We start from the raw sequence: 11226 nt of genomic DNA, 5'->3' as shown, positions 1-11226 counted from the left end.
GTCGATGCTGGCACAGGGATAGAACCATTGAGGAAACCCATTTTGTTTTTGGAAATCAAGGTCATCCGAATGGATTTGGACCAAGATTAATAGTTGTTTCCTGTAAGAGGAGGAGAGACAATGACTAAGGTGGGACTCTCACTAGGGTGGATGTGAAATGGGCTTGAAGATGTCTGACTTGGGTCAGTGAAAAGGGGAGGTGAAGGAGTCTCCTCATGATCAGAATCGAAGCTCCTGGCCATGGAACCTTAAAAGGCTATTGACACCATAACAAAAAAGAACAAACTAAAATGAAATGATTGGAATAAATTTCTATGTATGCAACAAATCAATGATTACAACTTATATATGAAAGAATACAAAGAATGACCTAAAAGGATAAGATGAATAACTAAAAGAGAGAAGGAGAACATATTCATGTACTATTTACCGCTCATATTCTTGTACTATTTACAACTCATTGCAAATATCCAATCAATATTTTTCTAGCATTTGCTACAGCTCTATAATAAATATCTTTTTCTCTAATAAAATTTATTATTTTTAGATATTTAAAAGAGTTAAATGATAATATATTAATAATATAGCTGTTAACTAATAATAAATTATTGTTGATAAAATTTTTAAGATATTTATAATAAAAATTAATAAATTTATCGTATAAAATTATTTTACAGAATTCAATTTTTCCATCGTAAAATGAAACGCATCAACATTTTAACTCGCAACTTTCTTTCTTGCTTTCTTTCTTTTCGTGGATCCCCCGATCCAAATGGCACTGCCAGATTCATTTGTAGAGTAGCGGTTGACTCGCCCTCGTTCTTTTCTTTTCGTGTCTTTTATTTGTTTTTATGTTTTTACGACACAACCAGAAAAGAAAATAAAGACAAAAAAAATAATAATCAAACTGACTCATATGCGGGATCTCCAAACTGCATTTGAAACCATTTCTCGCGACAAAAAACAAAACCTCCCCAGAGATCGATCGTTGTTCGGAGCCACATACATTGTTTCCACCACGCATAAGGTCCTGTTCCTTACTCACTCTTCTTGCTTTTCTGGATCCACTGTTTTATTTTTTATTAATCTCTGTTCACAACGACGACGTTTTTCTTTCTTTCCGTTATTTACGCGCAACTAATGAGAAACACATGAATCTCGAACGGCATTGTTTGGATCCGTTAATGTTAACGCGCGCGTACCAACAATGTTGGTAGGTAGCTAGGTTCCTTTTAAGCATGGCTTTGATTAACTGGTTGTCTATGGAAAAGGCTTTATCGAAAGAGACAAAATCTACTTCGGTAATCTTCACTTGTCGGAAAGAGGCAAAAAAAAAAAATGTTAACGCGCGTGCTTTGTGGGTGTGCAGGTGGCGAGGAAATGATTGATGGAGTCCGGTAAGAACGAGCGTGTGACGATTCGCGAGTTCTGCGCGAATGGAAGTTGCATGGAAGCGAAGGAACTTGAGGCCAAGCTTGATGAAGGAAATATTCAAGAAGCAGAATCGGCATTGCGTGAAGGGTTGTCACTAAATTTTGAGGTTCGTTTTTTTTTTCCTTCTTAAATGTGTAATATTCTATCTTTTTTAACAACGGAAAACCATGTAACAATGCTGTTATTATTCGTCATCCTAACTAATTCACTGAGCTTCATTATGTGTCTTGCTATTACCATTTAGTGTTGGAGTGGATTTTTTGAATATGATTGGATTTGCAATTTTCAGTAAAATATTTTGGTTTTTGGTCTCTAGCATTGATTATATTTATTTATTTGGTTCCCTTTTTCCTTAAATTTCAATCAAATATTACTCTGGTCCCAGCTCTCAACCTTCTGTTGCAATGTGTTAATACTTTTCAATCATCAACATCTTTATTAGAATTGTTAAAAATGTCTTCTTGGGCTCTGAGATTTGTGATTGCTTTTTGACAAAAGAATTTTTTATGGGTATTATGAGGAATTTGTTTGATGGTAAAGTTTTTTTTTTTTTGCTTAGGGTATGAAGAAAGAATCATTGAGCAAAATAGAAATTAAGTTCTTCTGAATAAAAATTTGCAATGCCTCATCTAGCTAATTGTAGCTTTTTTTCCCCTTCATTTTTAACAAACGTTCAACAACTATGGAGTTCATTTTCTTGTAACTGAGTCAAACCTAAGAATATTTCCTTCTCACAAAATAAAATTTCTTACGTGAGGCAGCATAATTTTTGTTTTTCTATATGATCAGTATCGAGAATTCGATATTACACTTGTATATGAACATTACACATATATTGGATTATAATTTATATGCATGAATTGCATTATGCATTGCATGTAATTGGATTCATGTAAGACCAGATAAATATGCCAACACGAAAATAACATGAAAAATTGATGCAATATGTGAATTTGACACATGTAACCCATTAAGTTTCTTCTATATATAGAGATATGGCATACCTTGTTTCTTATTGGAATTGAATTGGAGAACCATTTTTGGAGATAAATCAATCATATGTTTGAGTTATGCTCCTTGGTCAATTTATACCTTAACAGGAAGCAAGGGCTCTTCTTGGAAAGTTAGAGTATCAGAGAGGTAATGTTGAAGGTGCACTTCGTGTGTTTGATGGGATTGATCTTGAAGCAGCCATACAGCGATTGCAAAGTTCCCTTTCTGAAAAAACACCTGTTAAGAAAGGCCCCACTCGCAGTGAATCACCTTCCTCCGTCTCTCAGCATGCTGCAACTTTGGTGCTTGAAGCCATCTACTTGAAAGCCAAGTCTCTACAAAAACTGGACAAATTTACTGGTATTGTTTTGACTATTGAAAGTTATTCTCTACCTGTTGTTTACGTTTTCTTTCTTCTCTTTCTGAATGGGAATGAATCCTCCATTCCTCCTACATCTTTAATATTCAATATTTACAAAAACAATATCCCACTACATGGATTACATGACACTATTGCTTCTTTAAAAACCAAATTCTAAGGAATATCGATACATTGAAATGCGTGTTTCATGGATTTATGCAGAAGCTGCTAAAGAATGCAAGCGTGTTCTTGATGCCGTTGAGAAGATATTTGGTCAGGGTATACCTGATACACAAGTGGACAACAAATTGCAGGAGATAGTCAGCCATGCAGTAGAGCTCCTTCCAGAGCTTTGGAAACAGACTGGTTGCTATAATGAGGCATTGTCTGCTTATAGGAATGCCCTTCTTAGTCAATGGAACCTTGATAATGATTGCTGTGCAAGAATTCAGATGGCATTTGCTGTGTTTATGCTGTACAGTGGGGTGGAGGCAAGTCCACCTAGTTTAGCCGTTCAGATTGATGGGTCCTATGTACCCAAAAATAATCTGGAAGAGGCAATTCTGCTTCTAATGATTCTTTTGAGAAAGTTTAGCCTTGGTAAGATAAATTGGGATCCTTCTATTATGGAACACCTGACTTTTGCACTTTCAGCATGTGGTCAAACTTCTATTTTGGCAAAGCAATTTGAAGAGTTGGCACCTGGTGTATATCACCGTATTGACCGATGGAATTTTTTAGCTCTATGTAATAGTGGAGCTGGAGAAAATGAAAGTGCTTTGAATCTGCTAAGGATGTCATTGCATAAACATGAAAGACCAGATGACCTTATATCATTATTATTGGCTGCGAAGATTTGCAGTGAGGATCCTCATCATGCTGCTGAGGGAGCAGGATATGCACAGAGAGCAATCAATATTGCTCAGGGCTTAGATGGGCATTTGAAAGGTGTGGGTCTTCGGATGTTGGGGCTTTGCCTGGGAAAACAAGCTAAGGTTTCTTCTTCCGACTTTGAGAGGTCTATGCTTCAATCCAAAGCTCTGCAATCATTGGAGGAGGCAGTTAGACTGGAGCAAAACAATTATGATCTAATTTTTGAGCTGGCTATTCAATATGCTGAGCACCGAAATTTAACTGCTGCTTTATCCTGTGCCAAGCAGTTCTTTGACAAAACTGGTGGCTCTAAATTAAAAGGTTGGAGATTGCTTGCTCTGGTTTTGTCTGCACAAAAAAGATTTTCAGAGGCTGAAGTGGTGACTGATGCTGCTTTAGATGAGACTGCAAAATGGGAGCAGGGGCCACTACTCAGGCTGAAAGCCAAGCTGAAGATCTCCCAATTACGACCCATGGATGCTATTGAAATTTACCGTTACCTTCTTGCATTGGTTCAAGCCCAGAGGAAATCGTCTGGGCCTCTCAAACTTAGTTCACAGGTATGATTATGCAATCTTCTTTTCTTCAATAGATCTTGTGTTTAAATTTGATGATGATGATATAACTTTGATGTGAGTGTGTTAGATTATAATTGCAATATGATTAAATTATTTCAATTACATCCTATGGTGAAGGATTTGGCTTTACATTTTCGTACTAGCTGGATAACGTGTGATGAGGGAACTGGATTTTCTCTAATATTGCTGTTAATCTAATGCTCTTTGCTAGAATAATGTGCAGGTCTTGTATCACATGTTTAATGAGTTTATGCACCACATGTTAAATGCATTTAGTTTTTGTAGAAAATAGTATTTAGGAAGTAGCACCCATTTAGTCTTTGCCTTGGAAATAATTCCTACTTAGTCTACTAAGAGTCTATAAATATAGATGTTCAGCACAACCTAAGTAAAGCACATTTAATCAATTTCACTTAAACAATTTCATCCATTCTTTCTCTCCCTCCCTCCCTCTCTCTCTCTCTCTCTCTCTCTCTCTCTCTCTTTGAACTAAACATGGTATCAGAGTGTTATCATCCACCGTAACATGTCTTGTCACAGTTTTGCTGCAATGTTCCTAAACATGCATCTATTTTGTCAATCTCCAGCTTCTGTTAGAGTGTTTAGTGGTTTTTTTATGGTCTAATCAAGCCCTATGTTGCCTTTCCAATTCAGTTTAGTGGACCCATATTTATTTAAAGAAAAGGGAGATTTATTTGTTACAGGCTTAAAAAGCTTAATAAGCTTTAGCTTGAGGGGTAGAGTTAAAAATTAGAATAATGTGCAGTTCGTGTATCAGATGTTAAATGAATTCAAGCGTCACATGTTAAATGCATTTAGTTTTCAATTTTCATTGGAATTAGTAATTAGGAAGTAGCACCCATTTACTCTTTGCCAAAGAAATAATCCCCACTTAGTCTATTAAGAGTCTATATAGACGTTCTACCTAACCTAAGGATAAGTAAAACACGTACAATCTATTTCTTTCAAGAAATTCCATTCTCTCTCTCTCTCTCCCCTCTAGATTTAACACTCTTAATAAGATTCCAATTATGTGTGCCTTTTTGGTTGCCTAGTTGTTTCCTCCATTTAATTGGTAAAGAAGCAGATATTTCAATCTTTAGAAGAAACCTAAGCATGAAGTTTATACCAAACAAAAATAACAGAAGTGGAAAAGGTTGAAAATTTTGTTTATAAAGGTGTCTGTTATTTAGGGAGCTTTATCTTTATCTTGTAAAAATGAGTTCTTCATAGGTGTTCCATAATCTTCAGAGAAAAGATCACTGGAATTTAAGAGATTTTTTCTTAGTATGATGTTCTCATTTATGGTTCTTATGGTGGTTGCTTTTCATTGCCATTGTTTACATTGAAGTAAGAATGCTTGATTCTCCTTTTATTTTGGTTTTATAATGTTGAGATTATAGGTTTTATTTTGACAAAGGAAATGGAGAGAACAGAGACTAAATACTCTGAAATTGATATTAACATAATGTAATTTGGTGGTAAAACATAAAGCACATCCCTATTTACATTAATAATCCTTAATAAGGTAATGGAAACCAAGGAAATTGGGAAACTAGTCCTAAGAAATAATCTTAAGTCCTAAGATACTCTAAAATGTTCCGAGATATTTTTCACGCATTCTAACATACGGAAAGGATGTTTTTGTTTAACAAGGATGAAGAACAGAGGAGAGAAGGTTTTTTCCCAAGAGATTTTTCATTACTTCACGGGACTCTTCTTTTATAAACTGCTGATTCCAAAACTAATCTTACTTTTACCTTATGAACTCTTTGCAGGTTGAGGATTATACAATAAATGAATTTGAAGTTTGGCATGGTCTGGCAAATTTATATGCAAGCCTTTCTCACTGGAAGGATGCTGAAATCTGTTTGCAAAAGGCCAGAGAATTGAAGGAATATTCAGCAGCAACAATTCACACTGAAGGCAAGAACTGAACCTTTATGCTGTTAAAAATTTCTACTTTAGCTTATTCAACATGTGTTTTCCCTCTTTTTTAATCAAATTGATATCAAGGGGGAAGCAGGATCATGGATTCAATCCCTTGCCTGCAAAACTCTTACCTAAGGGGATTTGGAGTGCACTTATGGATGTGATCATTGGTGAAAGGGATGTTAGCTTGTTTGGATTTGCGATTGTTTCCCAAGTCCTTGCATCAAACTCCCATGTCCAAGTAAAAGCAACTCTGTAGCTTCTAATTATCAAGTCATTTATACATGCTCTCGGTTTTTAACATGCAACCAAACACCCACACATTTAGCAATGGAGGGGAAAATGTCTCCAATCAACTATTAAAGTTTCTTATTACCATAGTTGTGTCTTTGAAACGTTTCCACCATTGCTTAAATGAATGAATAAATTTCACCATGTTAATTGGTGGCCAAAAGCCTGAGCAGGATCCATGCATATAAACTTATATATAATAAAGGCAAGTGGTGGAAGAGCACAAGCTGGAATGAGGCAAAAATTAAGAATTATCTGCTTTCATGGCTGTACCTCATCATTGACATTTTATATTTTGCAATATGTTGTACCAGGTATTATGTTCGATGGTCGTGGAGAATATCAAGAAGCTCTTATTGGTACTTTCAATGCGGTCCTATTTGAACCAAACTATGTGCCAAGCAAGATCTTGATGGCTTCTTTGATACTGAAAATGGGTTTTAAAGCTTCACCTGTTGCTAGAAGCTTACTTTCTGATGCACTTAGAATAGAACCCACTAACCGTATGGCTTGGTATTACTTGGGATTAACTCACAAGGCTGACGGCCGATTAGTGGATGCTGCAGATTGCTTCCAGGCAGCTTCCATGCTTGAAGAATCCGATCCCATTGAAAATTTCAGCTGTATGCTTTGACTAGATTCCATTCTCAAACAGTTAACTCTGCAGTCAGATTCATATCATTTTGTCAGGGTTTTTTGATACGAGACCCCAGATGTTTCATGGAAGGCAATTCTACTCGAGACAAGTAGGGTTCTGTTGTCAGTTTTGAAAATGTGTCTTTTTTCTTTCTTTCTTTTTTTCATTTTAATGTCCTATCTTAAGAAACTAGGCACGAAAAATAAGAGTTGGGTTAAATCATAAAGTAGGAAATAAGATAACAAGGGGGTTGATGCTAGTCTGGTGGTAGGGGGGGATGAATTGTAAAGAACTTGAGAGTTTTTATTGTGGTTCGGTTCCTCTTTTGCCTTGTAAATGTGAGATGCTTACTCGTTAACTATCATTCAGAGAAAGTAAACTGTAAAAATTCAATTTTCTTCTTTTTTATTTGCCTAGATTTAGAAGGTTCTATCCCTGAAGGATACAATTTTTGTTCACTTATGATGTTATGTGTGTACATTTGTGTCGAACAAGGAGGTTGCTTCTCGTGTAGTTAGCTCAAAAATGTTGCCACCTTAATAGGTGATATATACTCAGTAGTGTGTTACATACAATAATCTTTTGCTTAATGAAAGTAAACATGATTTTTCTGTGTTCTGTTTCACGAGAAGAGGAAACTCAGGATCCTCGAGTTTTGCTCATACGTACTAGTCAAAATTAATTGACCGTATTGTTGTTTCTTGGCTGAAGCACCTACTTAAAAGTTTTCCCTTTGACGTGTGTACATGCTGTAATCCGTGCGGTTCAGTGTATCTTTAGATTAGATGCGCATTCGTAAAATTGATTCGAAATTATATTTATTTTACAAAATTAATTTTAAATTGATGTGATTTATTTTTGTATATTTTTATTATAAAGGTAAGTTAAGCATAAAATTTAATATAAATTTTTTTATCTAGCACAAGTTATCTTATGTTCAAATTCTAGATTATTTTTTACATAAAAGTAAACGGGTTCATCTAAAATCAATTTTGAATTTGGACATAAAACCAAACATGCACTTATTATTAGTGTAAAAAATGTAGACAAACCATTTTTTCTCCAATGTTGATTCATGAATAAATATGAAATTAATGAGTAATTTTTTTATTGACTATTGTGTTGAAGTTATATTTGAAATTACATAAGAGTGCGTCATAATAATTTTTTTTTACTTCTTATTTTTTAACTTTTAGGATATTAGTTAGCATTTTTTTATATCTATATTATTTCTTTGATTATTTAATAAAAGGTTTAGGTGAGTTGAATCTCAAATATTTATTAAAGTCATGACAGACCTTAAGATTCAAAGAATGCTTACAAAGATACTTATAGATTATCCACTAATAAAGTTGACACATTGTTAAAAAGAGAATAAAACACTGTCTTTTCTGTTATTGACTACTAATATTTATTGATTATATTTATATCTATATTATAGATCAAGTAAAATATTTTATAAAAGGAAACCGCCATGTGTCAATTGATTATATTTATATCTATATTATAGATCAAGTAAAATATTTTATAAAAGGAAACCGCCATGTGTCAATTTTGGAGCATGTTTACAAAGAATAATATCTTATAGCACCACCAGATGCTTTTCATGCAAAATAATTTATGAACAACTTTAACATGCAAAATTAGAAAATCATTTTTTTTATCTTCTTATTTGTCACAATTTCACAATCATCCTTATATTTAGTATGAATATTTATTTTTTCCACAATTATCATTGATTTCTTTCATTTTTTATTTGATTTTATATTTATCTCTCCTAGTATTTCTCCCGTGTCAATTTTTTTTTGTTACATGTTCTGAACAATCAATCCCATTTTTACTCCTTTTCTTTTTTTGTTTTTACACTTTCTCTATTTGAGAGGTTTCTATTTTTTTTGTCACTTTTATGTTTTCTACAGTCTATAGTGGTATGTGATCTTCCCCAACTTCCTGTAATAACATCTTCAAAGAATTCGAAAAATGAGAGTCGGGAAGAAGATGATCTTCTAAACAAGATTTTTTTTGTCTTGGGGGTTATTTGATTCAGTGTTGTTTAGGGATAATTTGATTTGATGCCATGTAATTTTTCCTAAAAAACAAAAACTAACATATAATTATTTCATATAATTTATAAGATTGGAATGCCCATTTAAATTATTTATTTATCGTCACCCTGTTTATGTATTTATTACTATACATGTTTTTAATCCTAAATAATTCAATAACATCTTAATGAATCATAAATTAAAATTGATTATTAATTTAAAATTGACGATTACTTTGACCTTAAAATGTAATGTCCATTTTGTTTAAATTGATTTTTCCTTCAAATTCACCTGAACATGCATATCCACTTAAATAATTATAATAGTTTAAACCGATATATATATATATATATATATATATATATATATATATATATATATAAATTAATTAAGATAATTACACCACCTATATTTTTTAGTATAGAAAAGTAAAAATATTGTATATCAAAGTAAATATAGTATTTTAAAATAATTTTGTAATTATTAATTATACTTGTTATATGTAATTTAATTTTTATTAAATATATTTATTAAATATTGCTGAAAAATACTTTTTTATATGTTAAAATATATAATTTTTAAATATGTTAATTAAAACTTATATATTGTGGTATGATTTTTTTTATAGATCACAAGTATTCTCCAAAGGAATTCATGTTTGAGTATGTGATGTGATCTTTATTGGGAGCAGGTAGCTTGGTACAGGTCACAAAGTTTGGATGACACTATTTCCAGAGATGGAAACGCCACAAGGGTTAACCTAGAAAGAAGCTTTCACAAAAATACACACGTATTTTCTCAAAATGCCAAAAGTCCCTTTTTGAAAATGAGTTCAATAAGTGAGACGGAAAACACCAATTTTATTTAATTAAAATTACAAAAGAAATAGAAAAATATTAGACACGGGTCTTCAAATTAGTTTGGGTATTCAGCAACAATCAAGATTCTTAGTAGTGTCTTTGGGTCTTCATCCTTCTCCACTTGGGCCTTGTCAAGTATGGTTGATACCATTTGTTGGAGGGTATCCCCTGACTATTTGGTCCTACTCCTCATCATAGGTCTCTGTATTTGGGCAGCTTTGGGATTCTAATCATTTCCTCCTTCTTGGAAAGCATTTGCCCTCAAATCTTCAGAATCATCACCTACAATAAATGGAGTCAAGTCAACAACATTAAATGAATAACTTATTCCATAGTTACCTGGAATATCGATCTTGTAAGGATTGTCATTGATCCTCTCTAGTACTTGGAAAGGTTTGTCTCCTCTAGGTTGAAGTTTGGACTTCCTTTGTTCAGGGAACCTCTCCTTCCTCATGTGTACCCAAACTCAATCACCTAGTTCAAGTAGCACTTTCTTCTTGTTCTTGTTGGTTTGCTTGGCATAGCTTTCATTCTTCTTTGTAATTTGAGTCTTCACTTGCTCATGCAATCTTTTCTCATATTCAACTTTAGCCTACTAAGAGTCAGCGTAAAATTGATTTGAAATGATATTCATTTTACAAAATTAATTTTAAATTTATGTGATTTATTTTTGGATATTTTCATTATAAAGGTAAGTTAAGCATATAATTTAATATAATTTTTTTTTATCTAGCACAAGTTATCTTATGTTGTTTTAATTCTAGATTTTTTTCTTACATAAAAGTAAACCGGTGAAAATTCATCTAAAATCAATTTTGAATTTGGAATGAATTATCTAATATAAAACCAAACATGCATTTATTAGTGTGGAAAATGTAGGCAAACCATTTTTTTCTCCAATGTTAGACTAATGAATAAATATGAAATTAATGAGTGATTTTTTTTATTAAATATTGTGTTAAAGCTATATTAAAAATTACATAAAAGTGCATCATAATATATATATATATATATATATATATATATATATATATATTTGATTTTTTAACTTTAAGAATATTAATTTGCATTTTTCTAAATATATATTAAGATACGTATATCTATATATATATTATTTCTTTGGTTGTTTAATAAAAAGTTTAGATGAGTTGGATCTCAATGATTCACTGACGTCAAGATAGATTTTAAGATTCAAGATAGATCTTAAGATTCAGAGAACGCT

At 32.6% G+C, this 11226-nt stretch overlaps 1 protein-coding gene across 2 annotated transcripts; it reads left to right on the top strand.

Annotated features, from left to right (window-relative positions):
• The first annotated feature begins 698 nt into the window (after positions 1-698).
• Positions 699-7547, top strand: LOC100811897 (protein NPG1). Of its 2 annotated transcripts, none has more exons than XM_003548662.5 (6): positions 699-1027; positions 1370-1540; positions 2535-2787; positions 3011-4221; positions 6018-6165; positions 6777-7547. In XM_003548662.5, the coding sequence occupies exons 2-6, from the start codon at positions 1388-1390 to the stop codon at positions 7094-7096; spliced, it is 2085 nt and encodes a 694-aa protein (XP_003548710.1). In that variant the 5' UTR covers positions 699-1027; positions 1370-1387; the 3' UTR covers positions 7097-7547. The 2 variants fall into 2 exon arrangements, with proteins under 2 accessions (XP_003548710.1, XP_025982059.1); XM_026126274.2 differs by lacking the exon at positions 699-1027 and adding an exon at positions 1061-1213.
• The last annotated feature ends 3679 nt before the right edge of the window (positions 7548-11226 follow it).

The sequence above is a fragment of the Glycine max genome, chromosome 16 (genome assembly GCF_000004515.6).
Source record: "Glycine max cultivar Williams 82 chromosome 16, Glycine_max_v4.0, whole genome shotgun sequence".
Taxonomy (NCBI): Eukaryota; Viridiplantae; Streptophyta; class Magnoliopsida; order Fabales; family Fabaceae; genus Glycine; species Glycine max.
The sequence above is the reverse complement of the archived record's forward strand: the minus strand, read 5'-3'. Positions and strand labels throughout refer to the sequence as shown.